Source organism: Melitaea cinxia, chromosome 13, assembly GCF_905220565.1.
Source record: "Melitaea cinxia chromosome 13, ilMelCinx1.1, whole genome shotgun sequence".
In the NCBI taxonomy this organism is placed as follows: Eukaryota; Metazoa; Arthropoda; class Insecta; order Lepidoptera; family Nymphalidae; genus Melitaea; species Melitaea cinxia.
The window spans coordinates 16,572,740-16,590,594 of NC_059406.1; the positions used below are offsets into that span (position 1 = coordinate 16,572,740).

General features: G+C 37.7%; 1 protein-coding gene across 1 annotated transcript; it reads left to right on the forward strand.

Moving 5' to 3' along the window:
* Nucleotides 1–1,748: 1,748 nt before the first annotated feature.
* Nucleotides 1,749–17,525, forward strand: LOC123658963 (cytochrome P450 6k1-like). Its single transcript, XM_045594254.1, has 9 exons — nucleotides 1,749–1,910; nucleotides 3,067–3,156; nucleotides 4,283–4,486; nucleotides 5,842–5,988; nucleotides 12,501–12,633; nucleotides 13,013–13,131; nucleotides 14,023–14,128; nucleotides 15,707–15,955; nucleotides 17,200–17,525. Exons 1-9 carry the CDS (start codon nucleotides 1,749–1,751, stop codon nucleotides 17,367–17,369), a joined length of 1,380 nt encoding a protein of 459 aa, XP_045450210.1. The 3' UTR covers nucleotides 17,370–17,525.
* Nucleotides 17,526–17,855: the final 330 nt, after the last annotated feature.

Genomic DNA, 17,855 nt, shown 5'->3' on the forward strand with positions numbered 1-17,855 from the left:
TAAGTACGCTACGATTCAGCCTGTAATATCCAACTGCTGGGTATAGGCCTCTTTCCCCATATAGGAGACAGATCAGAATTTAATCCATCACGCTGATTTAATGCGGATTAGCGGATATATTCCATATTATGAGTAACGATCGCAATCAGGTGTATACGATAACAACCGGGACCGACGCACTATGGGAAAGCCCCATACAAAGCCGTCTCAAAACCGTTTCATGAGAAAGTTGTTGTTATGGAATAAAAGTAATAAATTAATATAGTCTAATAAATTAGCTTTCTTTATCCTACTTATTTTATTTTATTTTTTTAGTTATAATGTGTATAAATAGGCTTCAAAGCTAACTCATGTTCAATAACGCAATTTTGACACAATGCGTTACTACAATTCAACGCCACATTACTCGAAAGTTTTTAATATAAATGTATAAGTATTATACATTTTTTAAATGTTCATAATCTCCTCTTAACGTTTCGTAATTAATATTATATATATTAGTTTGATAAAATAAAATTAACCAATATAGTTTAATATGGTATGTTTTTAGAGTTTTTTTTTTTTAACGAGACGTTTACCCATTACCGCTGCTTGCTACTGTCGAGATATTTGTTGTATTAAGATCTTTATACATTAGCTAACGCAAGGAGAAAAATAAAATTGCACATATTTGCACTTTTTTTGTCACGCTGTCAAAACATATCGCGAGGTAAAAATCATTATTTTTTTCAATTTCTTTTTATTTCTCATAAAATCATTTGTTATCTATTAAGGCCAATTGATAAAAAGTTCATTACAGTGATGAGTATGATTAATAGTTCTTTCTGGTTTTGATACAGTTTGACGACCTTACTTGATAAAATATGGTCACTTATCTATTAGGGTCGAATTAAAAACAGGTTGGTTATGGGAAGAGTGCAAATTACTATTTTCTTATCTTTTTGCACTATAAAAGGAATATGCATCTATAAAAGGAAGGCGGGCCCTGAAAAATTCACAGTTGTTGGTCAGACAGTCAGTTGCCCTAAAAAGCAGTTAATACCTATTTTCAAATATTCACAGTTCCGCTACCACCTTGGAACTTAAAAAGCCGATCGGTGGCGGGATAACCATCCAACTGCTGGCTTTGAAATACACAAGCCGAAGACGGGCAGCAGCGTCTTCGGTGCGACAAAGCCAGCCCTGCGGTCACCAACCCGCCTGCCCAGCGTGGTGACTATGGGCAAAACACATGAGTTCACGTTATTTTTAGCGTAAACTTGTGGAGGCCTATATCCAGCAGTGGACTGTATAGGCTGTAATGATGATTCAAATATTCCCAAAAGTTAAGTGATTTGAAAAATGGATGAATTTGTTTGTAGCAAGCGAGAGTTGTGTAATTTGTTGATAAATGGGAATAATATAGAAGACTACTTACAAGTGGTCTGCTACTACATCTGAAAATAAAAAAAAAAACAAAGACGAAAAGAAAAAACTGGTACAAAAGCGGTTTAGGGAGGAAATGGGACTGCATGTCGATAAACCTCGACAAGGCACTGGAAATAGTAATGACGGAAACACAGCTCGGAGATTTTTTTCAGAATTACTCTTGCTCTACAGACATTACACGTGTAGACGTAGAATTTATAAAACGAATGTACATAATACTACAAACTATGTCATCTGGAATGGCTATTAATTCAAAATAGTTCGGTGAATACGCATATAGTACAGCCCAACTGTACGTAAATATTTATAATTGGTATTATATGCCTTCGTCCGTGCATAAAATACTTATTCACGGAGAAAAAATCATTGAGTACTATGCTATTTTAACTATAGGACAATTATCCGAAGCCGCGCAAGAATCCCGAAATAAGATTACAAAAAGTTTAGACTTCATCATTCTAGAAAGTGTTCAAGACGATCGGGTGCTGGGTCCATCGTGTGGCAGAAGGAGAAACTCAGAGAATTTCCTAGGACTTGTGACCTAGGTGTAGGCTTAAAGAGTACTCTTTGAGTGGTTTTAAACGGCTGGAACACATTCGCACGATACAAGCGCGGTTTACGGCTAAAATTTCATGTTTTTATTGAATTTTGATCGTCTTAATTCAGTTTTGTTAGTAATTAAAATGTTTTTTGGATTTACACAGTTTCTTGAAACTTCTTCACTCGCTTCTCATCATTACATTACAGCCTATACAGTCCACTGCTGGACATAGGCCTCCAAAAGTTTACGCCAAAAATAACGTGAACTCATTTGTTTTGCCCATAGTCACCACGCTGGGCTGGCGGTTTGGTGACTGCAGGGCTGGCTTTGTCGCACCAAAGACGCTGCTGCTCGTCTTCGGCCTGTGTATTTCAGACCCAGCAGTTGGATAGTTATCCCGCCACCGGTCGGCTTTTTAAGTTCCAAGGTGGAAGCGGAACTGTGTTATCCCTTAGTCGCCTCTTACGACACCCACGGGAAGAGAGGGGGTGGCTATATTCTTTAGTACCGTAGCCACACAGTACAGTAAAAAAATAATAAATAATATTTTCTAAAATTCTACACATATAATAGAGCAAAACAAATAATACGTTGGCACTTGAGTATTAATTTTGGTTATATAATGAAACATACAAATAAATCCCTAACGATGACACTTCTAGTTGCGCATATTTCTGCTAACTTGTGTATAGTTACTTTTATTCTACCCTTCATATTGTTTGTTTCTTGTCTGAACTATAATTCGTTTATATATTGTATTTCGTTGTACCCGACATATAAATTTTTATTTAGTTTTAGTGTTTGTGATTTCTAATGTCGGTTAATTATATTCTTTCGAGATATAAAATATGATCTTTAACCTTAAACATCTGATAGTCGACTAGTATATTACAGGGTGGTTACGTTTTAGTATTCAGTCGTCTTAAAGACGCCGAATTAATAACTGTACTTCGAACGTTATTAACAAAGAGAATCAGTTTGTTGAGTTCAGAAATAGCAATTGTGATTATTTATATCTTATTACTATGTATTTTTATGTGACATTAATTACTGTAACTTTGTGTCTTGTGACTTTACTTCACTTATGGTGGTCTAAGGTCAAGAGATATTGGGCAGATCGTGATGTCCCCTATCTGCCACCAGTCCCACTTGTGGGCAACATGACTTTCCTGCTAAGAGAGAATATCGTAAGATTAAGACTTTAACTTTTACTTTAAAGATATTTTGACAACGCGTTGACGCAGCGGTCGCATCACTGGCTGTTTGCGCTCGCAGTCGCTGGTTTGATTGCCGCTAATGGAAAATTTTGCTAATGGAAAATTTTTGTTTGCCATGAGCGGTTGCCGTACAAGTGTTTTCCGTGGTATGGGCGTTTATGCGTGTGTATTGTGTATATTACCGGAACCCCAATATTGGAGTAAATTTTAGTGAGGGCTGTTGCGTGAAGGCGTTTATTATTACTATTTTAATATAAAAAGTTTAATGTATGTTATTGGTAACAGCCAGCTGATATAACTAATTTTTTTTTCTCGATAAATACATCCAAATTGTCAACACATATTACACAACATGCGTTTGTGGTGAGTTCGCAAAAGTTACTCTGTATACGAGTATAATTATGTTATAATTAAAGAATTTAGTAATTTTATTTTTAATGATGCTACGTTGTTTTTTGTCTTAGTCTGTTTGTAATATTAAAATAACCGCTTTTTACTAAATGCATAATTATGGATGTATGTACACGGCACATATACCAAAATAACATTTTTTAATTTTTTTTTCTGTCTGTCTCCCTGTTTGTTCCGGTTAATATGAAACGGCTGGAGCGTTTTGCCGGGTCTTCCACTGGCAGATAGCTGATATAATAATGAGTAACTTAGGCTGCTATTATTTTAGATTGTTTTTTATTTTATTACCGCGAACTGAACAATAGTTACTCTGTTAAATTCCACGCGGACGAAGTCGCGGTTACAGCTAGTAAATAAATAAAACAACACCAGAAGCATTGCAAGCGATTTACCGATTCTATCCCCAAACTTCCCAGGAGCTGGATCTTACTCACCACAGGAACAGAATACTACAGGAGATAAATCATATTTGTTAGCAGTGAACTTGTGATTGACTTAAACACATCATAGCTTATTGATAACTATTTTTATTTTAACAAACACATCACTTAATTACTAATGAATTGATTATTAATTAATTACTAAGTAAAAATATTTTGACCGTGAAAAAAAAATACCGGTTTATATTTATCATTTCTTTAATTTATAATTCTTATCAGTTATTTTTCTTTATATTATGACTCAGGTTTATTGGTTGGAAAGGGTGTATCATCAACATTATGATAGGCCCTATGTAGGCTTTTGGATCTTCTGGAGACCTGGTCTGCTCGTCAATTCACCGACTATAGCCAGGAACATATTAAATAGAGACTTTGACATCTTCAAAAATCACCTCTTGAGTTCCGGTAAAACAGACCCCGTTGGTTCACTGAATCTCTTTACTGCCAAGGTTAGTAATCATTAATTTTTTTGTTTACATTTTGTAGTATTTATTATTAATTAACTTGATAAAACGCGATAAAATCCGAAACAGTTGTTTCGTTATAATGATTAATTATTATTTCATGTTTTGGCGACATATTGGTGCATCAAGTGATGTTTGTGTATTCTATACAAATGTTTTGGTTAGATGTTGTGTCCGGACACTTAACGCAGAATTTTAACTGAAGATGTAATTTCTTTCTGGGCACTGTAAAGCGTTTATTTTGATAAAATAAAAATTTAATATCAGGTAAACATAAAAAAATCTGTGTGATCCATGTAGTAGTCGAGAGTCTTGACAGCTTAATCTAAGAGGAAATATCTATACAAATAAATAAAATTGAAGTGTCTGTTTTTAATATTAAGATAAGCAATTTTTACTAAATACATTTGGATGTAAACACGGTACATATACCGAAATAACATTTTTTACGATTTTTGTCTGTCTGTCTGTCTGTTTGTTCCGGGTAATCTCTGAAACGGCTGGACCGAATTTCAGTGGTAAATTGTTGATGTAATAAGGATTAACTTAGGCTAGTTTTATTTTAGATTTTTTTTAACTGCAAACTTAACAATAAATTTTGTTAAATTCCACGCGGACGAAGTCGCCGGCACAGCTAGTCATAAGTAAATTTATACTGTATTTGCTGTTTCTAAGAATGCGAAGTGAGATATTTTACAATTTTCAATTTGTAGATGTGAGGACTTTACAGTATCGTCAAAATATTTAAAATTGAATTGAACTGATTTCGTTATAATAATTGTGTTTGCAGGCAAGCGAAGAAAAACCAAACTTCAATTATATCGACAAGTAATACAACGTAGGTAGACGAAAAAATAGTCAAGTAAATATGCATTAACAAAGATTACTCCAAATGTTGTAAACAGATCTCAATGAAATTTAAATGTGACCACATGATAAACATCGGCTTTCGACTAAATTAAAAATCATCAAAATCGGTACACCCAGTAAAAAGTTATCCGGATTTTCGAGTTTCCCTCGATTCCTCTGAGATCCCATCATCAGATCCTGGTTTCCTTATCACGGTATCAAACTAGGAATATCTCCTTTCCAACAAAAAAAGAATTATCAAAATCGGTTCATAAAAGACGGAGTTATCCCCGAACATACATAAAAAAATATATGTATACACGGTCGAATTGAGTAACCTCCTCCTTTTTTTGAAGTCGGTTAAACAAAACAGATGCAAGTATCGAATCTAAATTTATGATTGAAGATTGATTATAACAATTCGTACATTAAAATATTGTTTTGATGAACTATACTTTACTCATATATTTTTACTATATTACTAATTACAGGATCCTCTTTGGTCACATTTACGACTGCAACTTGGCGGTTTATTTACAAGTGCAAAGCTCAGAAAATTTCAAGATTACACTCGAATCAAATCGAAAGAATTAGTTCAAAGAATCCATAATGATCGCAACAGCAAGGTTGACATGATGGTAATAAAAAAATTATGTACATTAATAGACTATGTATTTACTGCTACTGAATCAAGTTTTATTTTCATATTGAGGAGTAAGGTACTGCAGCTAGACTTGCAGTGACATTAATAATAATAATAATAATATATTCTTTATTGTACACCAAAATATAAACAAACACTGGTGTTTTAAACATTTTTGAATATCATATCAAAAATTGACCGCTCCAGCGGGGTTCGAACCCGCGTCTCCGACTGACCGAAATAAAATCATCATATCAAAAATTTCGATCTAGCGGGTACATTGTTCCATAGCTTAATTGGCTAGAGCGCCAACACGGTCAGTCGGAGACGCGGGTTCGGACCCCGCTGGAGCGGTCAATTTTTGATATGATATTCAAAAATGTTTAGAATTCCTAATGTGTGGGTATCACAAAAATAAAATCGTACAAACACTGGTGACTAAAAAAAAAGATGTACAAAGGCGATCTTATGACCGAAGAGCGATTTCTTCCAGATAACCTTTGGTCGGTGGACTCACGTCTGCATTAGGGATACTAAGATAGAATAATTAGTTTTCTTAATGTAAGCTGCAGTAGTGTAGCAAGTAAACGATCACTAACAAAAATAAAAATCGGAATAACAAAAGCCCGTCATTATAAGAATGTGGATATAACTTTATATATTTTTAGGAGAAACAAACTTATTTATTTAAAAAAAAGACAGAAAATCGAACACTTAACTTCTATTTATTACAAATTTTTACAAACACAACAATTATCACGAAATTAAACTTAACCACAAACATTTTTTTTTTTATTAGCCCACAAAACTGACTACAATCGTTTAATATAGACATATAAAGTGAAGGACAAAGTGTAAAGTAGGTATGTACAATTGAGTCTCCTAGATGTGGACATAGCATGCATTTCACAAAAAAAAAAACAAAACTAAAATCAAAACAGGTAACTTAACAATAGTGCAAAATCAAAAGTTAGGAATATAAAATACTAAACACATGCAGTTCAAATAATAAAAGAAAAACAAATTAAACATTTCAATATAAAAGAAGGAATTAATCGAAAATAATGACCGAGAATTACAATTTAAATTAACCAAGCAAACAACCTTTACTTTGAATATAAAAATGATCAACGCGCTCGTCATGAAACAACGACCTATCGTTCCGAAAGCCGAGAAGCAAAAAGCCCTCTGAACGGGTAGGGACTGCTTTTATTGACGTTGTTGCATGACGTTACAAAACGTATTAAAATAATCGAGATTATGCTAACAATATATATAAAAAAGATAACCTTTGGGCACATGACACGGTATATAGTAGTGACGGATAGGAAACGTACAATATTCTTAAGGATGCATAAAATGTATGTATCCGGCCGAATTTCGGCCATGGCGACCACTTCGACCCCTTACAGGGCTAGGCGCTGGTGCGCACGCAGATGGCTTATATAGCCGATTTTTGCAGTAAACTCCCTTGCACAAAGTGGGCAAGTGAGCTTACCGCTCTCATAGTTAAAGTGAATGGCGGCGAGTGGACGGTCCCTGAGCTCATCGCGCTTGGCGTCGAGGTCAGCTAGTCGCTGCTCCTCAAATTCACCAGTACGCTCCCTCACGATCTCGCGCCATTCCGGTCGCTGTGCTGCCAAACTCTCCCATCGAGAGGGCTCTATATTGCATCTTTTCATGTGACGTTTCAGAACATCTTTGTATCTGAGGAGTTGTCCACCATGCTTTCGCTGGCCTTCCTCCAGCTCAGAGTAAAAGATGCGCTTCGCCACTCTCTCCTCCGACATCCGTGATACATGACCGCACCACCGAAGTTGGCGACGCATCAAATATGCCTCAATGCCACCAACATTGGCCCGTCTTAGAACTTCGGTATTACGTACCCGATCGGACCATCTGATCTTCATGATGGTGCGCAGGCATTTAAGGTGGAATCGATCGAGAGTGCGTATATGACGACGATACACACACCAGGTTTCGGAAGAGTAGAGAAGGTTTGGCAGCACGATCGACATATAAACCGAGATCTTAGTAGCCAGCTTAAGGTCATGCGAGCAGAAGACCTTGGAACACAGCTTTCCAAATGTTGCAGCTGCAGCACTTATCCTGCTGTTGATCTCGGCATCAAGGTCACAATTAGCTGTTATAGTGTTCCCCAGATAACGAAATTTATCGACCTGTTTCAGCACATCCTCACCAAGCTTAATGGTCAGTGTCTCCCGACCATGGATGTCTAGAGACATTACTTCCGTCTTTTTAACATTGATCTTTAGGCCGAATTTGCAACATGCTTGGTGGAAAGCGGACATTAGCTGTTGCAGGCCGTCTGGGGATTCTGCCAAAAAGCACAGGTCATCAGCGTACATGATCTCTGTGATCAATGCATAAGAGACTTTGGTGCGCGCCTTAAGGCTAGCTAAGTTGAAAAGACTGCCATCAGTGCGAAAGCGAATGCGAACTCCTTCAGAAACAGCTTGTAGGATCTCCTTGACTACTACTGCAAAGTATAGGGCGAACAGTGTGGGTGCTAGGACACACCCTTGCTTTACCCCACAAGTAACGGGAAAAAAGTCGGACTGTTCGCCGTCTACGGAGACGCAGCACTGCATATTGTCATGCAGGAGTCGCAGAAGTCTCACAAACTTCTCTGTGCATCCTAGCTTTCCCAGTACTATCCAGAGGGCTTCGCGAGGCACACTGTCGAATGCTTTCTCCAAGTCAACAAAGCAGAGATACAGCTGACGTCCCTGTTCTCTGCTTTTCTCCTGAAGTTGACGCACCGAGAAAATAGCTTCACATGTGCCTCGGTTAGGTCGGAAGCCAAACTGGGTTTCAGGCAGGATCCTTTCTGATAAGTCCCTTAGGCGGTTCAATAGAACTCTGGCAAAGACCTTCCCAGGAGCAGATAATATTGAAATACCGCGATATGAACTACAGTCAGAACGATCGCCGCGGTTCTTGTAAAGGGCACTAATACGAGACAATTTGAAATCGTCTGGGACTCGCTCCTCCGCCCACATTCGGACAAACAGTTTCCAAAGAGACGTGTGCAAATCCTTACCGCCGTACTTCAACAGCTCGCTTGGTATATGGTCAATGCCAGCTGCCCGCTTATTTTTCTGCTGTCTGATGGCGGTGACAACCTCGTCGAACGTCAGTGGCTCATCTAGCTCGATAGATAAAGGGAGTTGAGGCATTAAGCTGATGTTTCGCAGATATGCTGATCGATCCACGTTGAATAGAGTGTTAAAGTGTTCAGCCCAGCGTTTTAATACTTCCTCCTTGCTAGTGAGGAGGTGTGAACTGTCTAAAGACCTCAGAGGTACTTTTGCTCGGCAGGAAATACCAAGCAGCTTTCGCAATTCGCAGTAAAACTCCCGAAGCTGATTAGTGTCAGCAAGCCACTGCATTTGACAAGCTTTGTCACGCCACCACTTATCTTTTATCTGACGAGACAGCTTGCGCAATTCTTGGTCACTCGCTTTGACCGCCGCAATGTTTCCGCCTCTTCTACTGTGCTGTCGCAAGAGTTCCCGATGTTTGTCGAGTGCTGCCCGGAGAGCCTCATTGTTGTCATCGAACCAGTCTTCACTACGCCGGTCTTTGGTGCCCAATGTAGCTAACGCGGTTTCCATAATATGACTAGACATAGCTCCCCAAGCAGCACTGACATCATCTGTCTCATTAGCAGGCAACAGATTTCCCGATAAGGCTTCGGCATATTGTTTTCTAGCCTCGCAGCACTTTAGCCTATCCACGTTTAAACACACAGGCTTTTTCTCTATAGATCTACGAGGCCGGCGGAGGCGGAGTCTTAGCTTGGTGACAATGAGTCGATGGTCAGTCCAACAGTGCGCACCTCTCATAACACGGGCAGGGTTCGCCAAACCGATTCATAAAGGTAACCGTTTGAAACGGTTACCGTATGAATCGGTTACCGATTGAAAAGGTTACCGTTTTATTTCGGTTCCAAAACCGTAATAAAACGGTTACCGATTAAACTGTAATACCGAAATATAACGTTATGTATTTCGGTTTTAAATGATTCGGAGAAGTAACAGAGGGAGACAAAATCTGTGAGCCATCGTTTGAAATGAAGAATCTGTAATGTTCCTTTGCTTTTATTGATAATGCTTGGTTTTTCATAAGACTGGCTTCTTTAACTATGAAAGTAATTAAGTTTTTTGTTTTGAATTATTCGTTATATGCAATGTAAACATTAACGCGAAAAAGAGATGAAAACTTGCTCGCGCCACGCCCTGGGCCTGTCGTCTATCACAAATAAATAAGTTTTAAGTAAAATCACGCAACACACGGGAGCGAATGAGATAGAGATATGGTGTACGTTCGGACCGCAATCCGAGCTAGCGCAGCGCAGCTACAAGAACGGGAATTGCCCGCTTAAACTTACGACGCGAGCGTTATGCCTACTACCGGTTTATTTCGATACTGTATTACCGATATGATTCGGTTACCGAATGATTCTCTTACCGTTATTTTGATTCGATAAGTACCGTTTTATAAAGGTAAATAACCCATACCGGAATATCCCTGAACACGGGTGACTTGTACTTGACTGATATCTCGTTGCCGTATGATGGCGTAGTCTATCAAATGCCAGTGTTTAGACCGCGGGTGCATCCAGGTTGTCTTGTGCTTAGCGGCAAGCCGAAACATAGTGTTCGATATCGCAAGGTCGTATTGAGCACATAGACTGAGCAGCAACTGACCATTGCTGTTCATGTTGCCGACTCCATGTCTGCCCAGAACTCCAGGCCAAGCCTCATAGTCTCGGCCAACTCTGGCATTGAAATCGCCTAGCAGCAATATCTGCTCTTCGCTGTTGATGTTGTTAAGGCATTGAGATAATTCCTCATAGAATTTGTCCTTGATGTCATCAGACTTGTCCAGCGTTGGTGCATAAACACTGATGACATTAAGGTAGTTGTCCGAGTCCAGGTGAAGGCGCAGCGTGGTAACGCGGTCCGTGATGTGCACAGGACATTCATGAAGTCGCTTTGTTAATTGAGTTTTGATGGCAAATCCTACCCCAGACCTACGAGGTTCAGATGAAGGGGTACCCTTCCAGAAGAAAGTGTAACCGCCCCCAACCTCCACCAGCTCTCCTTCATCAGCGAGATGTGTTTCGCTGAGTGCAGCCACATCGACATTATAACGAAGAAGTTCACGAGCTACTATAGCGGTTTTGCGTTCGGGGCAGGCGTTGCCATCTCGGTCAATGAGCGTTCTTACATTCCACGCGCCAAATATCATGGTAGGCGGTTTCATGATTGTTTTACTCTTTCTGTTACGTCGACCACGAATTAGATTGATGCAGTGGCAGCCGCGGTTACTACCACTTTCCGGGTTGGGACGAGCCTTTTTTTAGGGCACCTTTTCTAGCCCCCTCCTCGACTGAGCGAGGAGAGCAGTGCCTCCCTAAATAGGGCTGCTCTGTCACCCCAGGTGCTGCCGAGTTCGCATTGTCGTCCCATACTTGCAATGCGAAGGCGACCAGGACGTGTATTCACGCCCCTGGGGCCGCCTATGTGTAGGTATCAGACAAAGCCCGGCTCGCATCCCGCCGGGCCTCTCTACCTCAACCCATCGCCATAGGACTTAGCGTACACGGAGTCCATGAATCGGAAGCAGTCAACTGCGCAGGATATATTAAGGTGCGCAAGCGTTCGCGCATACGCAGGCGCACACACTCGTCCTCCCCCTCCCTAATTCAGTGGAACGGTGAACCGATACGACTGTGGAAGAGGTCGGATGATGTGTCTGGCCGACGGTAACTGTACGCCCTCTGCCGTCGCCCTAGGCCATCCACCTTGCCTTGCTGAATCGCCGAGTGTACCAAACCCCTTCGCAATATCTACATTGGGTTGCCACCCTCGCCGAAGCAGACTTTCAGTGGGGATACTACTGTCTCGACGGGAGGGGGCCAGAGACAGTAGCAGCTCGGGAAGCCGGGGTCGCATACCCGTATACCACAATACAACTTTCGACAGAAGTTGCAGTGGTACCCCTGACTCGAAAAAATCATGAATACTAAACACATGAAAGTTCCATTGTGGTTTTACTTTCAAGCCTTATTGTCTTCAAATTCAAATCAACATTTCACAAATGATAAAACCGAGACTTATTTTATAATTTTTGACCAAGATAGCAATTGAAGCGCTTAGCGAAAATGCGAAAATTTTCGGATGCATAAAAATAGTGTATGATAGATTCAATAATACTTACGCATACTCATATACAAATATCCATACATTAATAATCAAGATAGTATAATATACGTGTATAAATGTAAAATATATATATTAATACAATTACAAAGTAATCACATCGTGTCAATGTCAATCGCCTTGACATTAAAAAGAACATAGATGTATTTGCAAATCAATTATGTTGTCCCTTTTTGTTAGATTTATTTTGCTAACACCAGTTAACTGTTCTCAACTAATGAAATAAGTATAAAAAATATATCTATAATATTTTCAGACTCTTTTCATTGATTACACAACCGACGTAATCGGTACTACGTTGTTTGGCATTAAGAGCGATGCTACTTTGACGGGAGCTGGTCCTTTAAGGGACATCACTAAGGACTTCTCAAAATATACTTTCCTCAGAGGTATACGCTGGTTTAGCATATTCTTCATTCCGGAACTGGTTGATGTTTTCAGGTTTGTTTTACGTAATATTTATAAATTGTACCTAATATGTAAGTATTATTTCGTTATTTCAATTTAAGTGCATAATATGATTCTTGTTCTTGCAGATTTAAGTTTTTCCCAAAATCTTCAATAAATTCTTTTAAAAAAATATTTCAAATACTTTTATCGCGACGTAAAAAAAATGAGAAAAGCAAAGACGCGAAAGATCTATTGGACTTCTTGCATAATATTAAAAAACAAAATGAAAGTAAGACGTAGCATGTTAATTAAAATTTATTAATTGTCAATCACAGTAATACAAGAAGTGTTAACTTATTGTCAAAATTCTATTTATAGGTTTTTCCGATGATATAATTGTAGGTCAGGCTGCTATCTTTCTATTCGGTGGGTATGATACTTCTGGAAGACTTCTGACATTTACGGTTTATGAACTAGCACATAATCAAGAAATACAGGTATACTGATTTATAATAAGCTAATTATAATAAAGGAGACTATTATACACAACAAGTCACAATTGTTGTATTGTAAAAACATATTACTGTCATTGGAAATCATAGTAGCTTAATAATATCTTTGACATTATAATGTTAATCTAGCTACGCAGTCTACTGTAAAACTGTACATTGGTTTGGTTGCACTGCTCATCACACAAATTGTATTTTTTTCTGTAAATAAATAAAAAAAATAAGAAATAATAGGTAAAGATTGACAATGTTTCGAAAAATATTAATTTCCTTTTATAGCAGCTTTAACTCTATTGAGCAATGCAATCCTAGGGGTAAAGTAGCAGATGTAATGTTATCAATATTACACTTTAATATTTTTACAAACTATCAACTTTATGCAAATCCAATGAACCTTCGAAAAACGTCCTTTTTCGGATTAAAGATGAGTAAATTTTGAGATACACCTTTTATGTAAAATCGAAATATTTAAATGTATTCCTTTTGGTTTAAAAAGAATAAATCACGGTGCTTAAAATGGAGAATGTCATTACTAAAAGTCATAAATAAGATAGGGCCCAAAATTGACCCTTGCAAACCCATTTGGAGATGCTTTTAAACACAAATAATATACCCAGTTTCCTCACAACTTGTGGTGCAGAAAGTAAGGCCACTACAAACTACGCCAACGGGCTAGTAATTTGCAGAATGAATCCTAACTTGTTTTTAGAGTATTAATAGGTATTAAAATAACTAGACAAGAGATAAAGCTATTAATATTCCCTTCTTAAAATGCTATGTACAGGTTCAACTAATTAAAATACATTACAAAATACTTATAATAATCTATAGATTTCGTCAAAAACTGTAAGTTTAATTTTAATAGCTCTTTATTCGCAGGATAAATTATATCAAGAATTATCAGAAACTGTGCGCTGTAAGGGAAATGATGACTTCGATTTGACAACACTTACGGAATTGCCATATCTTAACGCTGTCATTAAAGGTAAAGTACAATTGCACTATACACAATTCGAGTGTTATGATTTTAGGAATAAGGTTCCTTGAACGCAATTATAGAGAAACATGGCGTTTTTTGAACTTTCTTGAATATTTCTAATTTAACTTACAGCATAAACATATAAAAATAAATTAATTTCAATCATTTAAGTAACAGCGACTCGTGTTAATTTGAAAAATACTTATTCTTTGTTTAGCTATTATGTACTCGATCGACTCGATCGACGAAGAGAAAAAGCAGAGAAGAAGAAGAGAAGCCCTCACTGATACCATTGTGGAAAGAAAGTTATTTTTCATTCACAGCGTGGTTGTCCTTTTTCCGTGGTTAAACGGTGGAAATGCAGTTTACGCAGCTAGCTCTGCCACCCGAAGGTGATGGGAGTGTGGAGCTCCCATCCTAATGTGCTATGCTAAACTATCCACCAAAACCGACATCTTTTTTGCCGACACCTTAGTGGGGACGCCATGGGATCGCTTTCGCACACTACCATGACGACGCCCCTAGTGGTAGCCTTTCGTCCCCGTCGGAAGGGATGCTCACCCTTTCAAGTCAATCCCTCCACCATCTGCAGGAGGCAGATAAGGTCCAGAAACTGCCCACCACCTGAGTTCAAGCGACCGTGAGGTCCAGTCCCCAGAAATCATAAGTTTGTACGCTTACCACTACGAAGACGTCTTTTAGTGTAGATTTTTCACAACGCTTCACTGTATATCAATAATAGTATAGGAATTCTTGGGGTAGATATAATGAACGAGTTCCAATTCAGAATCGATCAGAATGGGACATTGATTCACATCGTGATTCTGTTTCTGCTTCACAAGGCTCAGGCCCTTCCGGACGAGAAGTACTGTTGTCACATTAGGGAAAATGCCCCCATAAACTAATTCTAATGTTTGGCTCTATGCAATGTCGGGCAGCTCTCCTTCTCGTCGATTCCATACTCACAACGATTTAAGTGTAAAGAGAGATCTTGGTTTTCTGTGTGTTTATTACGACCTGTATAATAAAGAGTGTTCTAAAGAAGTCTTTGCTTGGTTGCTACAATCATGTTTCAATTGTGTTTGCTCGCAAACAAAAAAATAACTGAATTTAATTGCAAATATCAAATTTAAATGGGATCAAAAAAGTAGCATCAACTTTCTATTAAAATTAGAATCATCAGAATAGGGATACCCAGTGAAAAGTTATGCGGTTTAATACAACCTATTGATGAAAAAATAGTAAATGAAATACGCATTATAAGATATAACTTGAAAAGAACTTTTTAGATCTCAGTGAGATTCAAATGGGACCAAATGTGACATACTAGCTTTAAAATAAAATAAAAAATAAAAAACAAACATAATCATCGAAATCGGTTCACCAGGAAAAAGTTCTAAGATAACATACATAAAAAAAACATTCGATTTTGTTGAAGTTGGTCAGTTAAATCCTTTTTTGGAAGTCGGTTAAAAAGTAGTTTCATTAGAATTTAAGGGTCTAGGAAAAATATTTTAAGTAAGTTAAAGCCTTTTTTAACTTTCATGTGTTTTAATGGCATCGTTAAAAAATTACATTTTACAGAAACGCTTCGAATATATATTCTAATGGGATGGATTGACAGAGTTGCATCAGAAGACTACAAGATAGATGACAACTTGACTATAGAAGCTGGTACCGTAGTTTATATTAACGCAGCTGGAATGCACAAAGATCCTAAATACTTTCCCGAACCTCACAAGTTTGATCCTGAGAGATTTTTACCAGAAAATAAGCATAACATCGAGCCTTACACCTATTTACCTTTTGGAGAGGGACCAAGGGCTTGTATTGGTAAATTATGTTTTTCCTTTACTATATTATTACTATTCCAAATTAACTAATTTTGATCGTGGATTTTATCATGACTTAGTAGACTAGACGACTAGTTTATAAGTTAATTTTTTTTAGTGATTATTTTTTTAAAGTAAAGCTACCACCGATTCGAAATTTAAATTCTGCAGAGAAGAATCGGCTAGAAACTCCGCAGTTTCTCTTTTCAAAATAATAATGTATAAAAAGTGTGTGTATCAGCTCTGACGCACGACTGCAGTTCACTCCTTGAGATCGACTGTCTAAATAGGCTTACTAGTCTAAGAAAAAGATTAATACCATATCAAATGGTAAATAAACGAATCAAATACGAGAAACGTACGAGAAACCTAATGAGGCCATTCGTTCAGTAGATTTTACGCCTTATATTTTTTCATGTACTGTGTGGCTACGGTAGTAAAGAATATAGCCACCCCCTCTCTTTCCGTGGGTGTCGTAAGAGGCGACTAAGGAATAACACAGTTCCACAGCTACCACCTTGGAACTTAAAAAGGCGACCGATGGCGGGATAACTGCTGGCTTTGAAATACACAGGCCGAAGACGGGCAGCAGCGTCTTCGGTGCGATAAAGCCAACCCTACGGTCGCCAACCCGCCTGCCCAGCGTGGTGACTATGGTGACATACGTGGTGGCAAAACACATGAGTTCACGTTATTTTTGGCGAAAACTTGTGGAGGCCATGTCAGTGGACTGTATGGGCTGTAATGATGATGATGATGATGATTTTTTCATACCGGGGGCCTTATATGAAAATCGATTCTTGAGGACTAACCTCCAACTATTTTAGTACAAAATTAGTAATATTTTGCATAATATACAGCGTCATCAAGTCCACTCATTTTTATCATCTATGAAATCCTACGCAGAATAATACGCTTTATTTGTTAATTTCTTTTTAATGAAAACTTTAAAGTTATGTTGAGACAATTGCAAAATTGTTTGTGGAATTTTATTATATATGTGAATACCATATACCAGAATTGAGACTTTTTTTTTGCGCAATCGGAAATTTGGAGTTATAATTTTGTTATTCCTTCTCGTGTTTACAAAGCGATTATTACTGTTTACTATATCAAAACACGTTTGTACGTTTTGTAGTATAAATGTATTCTAAATATTTCGTAATTATTCTAAAAGTTTTCGTAATAAAATAAAAAATGGAAAAATAAAATCATTTAATTTTTTATGCTTATCACTTCTTTCAGGCAAGAGGTTTGGTTACATGACGGTACAATTCGCTCTGGCACACATGTTGCTTAAATACAACATTCTTCCATACGCCGATTCACCCAAGCCTTCAGAGATAAAGGCTAATACCAAGGCTGTTTGGTACGTTCCCGAGGAATTGATGTACGTTCAGTTTGTACCGAGATAATGTCTTCGCTAAGAATAATATGATTTTTGAAAGTACTATTTGTATAATATATAATATGCATATAATTAATTGAAGGATTGAAGATTTAAGAAGGAATTTATTAATTTTTGATTTTCTCATTTCAATATTTATATTAAAACTAGCTGACCGCGTAAACGTTGTTTTGCCATTTATGTTATTAACCCCCTTAATCCCCCCCTTAACCACCACCCCTACCAACTCGCCTTAATTCCCTCGCCCCTCATTACTTCGGGATATGAATAATAGATGTTGGCCGATTCTAAGACCTACCCGATATGCACACAAAATTTCATAAAAATCAGTCCAACCGTTACGAAGGAGTATTGTAACTAACATTGTGACACGAGAATTTTATACATAAGATTATAATGATGATGCAGCGTCTTCTGTCACAAATAAATTTCCAACCAAAAATAAGCAATTTAGAAACAATTACATTTACTTAATAATATTTATATATACTTA

Excerpts from the sequence above, each read along its gene's own strand:
- LOC123658963 (XM_045594254.1), top strand. The coding sequence starts at position 1,749 with ATGCCTTCGTCCGTGCATAAAATACTTATTCACGGAGAAAAAATCATT. Across the intron at positions 3,157-4,282 it reads TCCTGCTAAGAGAGAATATC|GTTTATTGGTTGGAAAGGGT; the intron begins GTAAGATTAAGA and ends ATTATGACTCAG. Across the intron at positions 14,129-15,706 it reads TCTTAACGCTGTCATTAAAG|AAACGCTTCGAATATATATT; the intron begins GTAAAGTACAAT and ends TACATTTTACAG.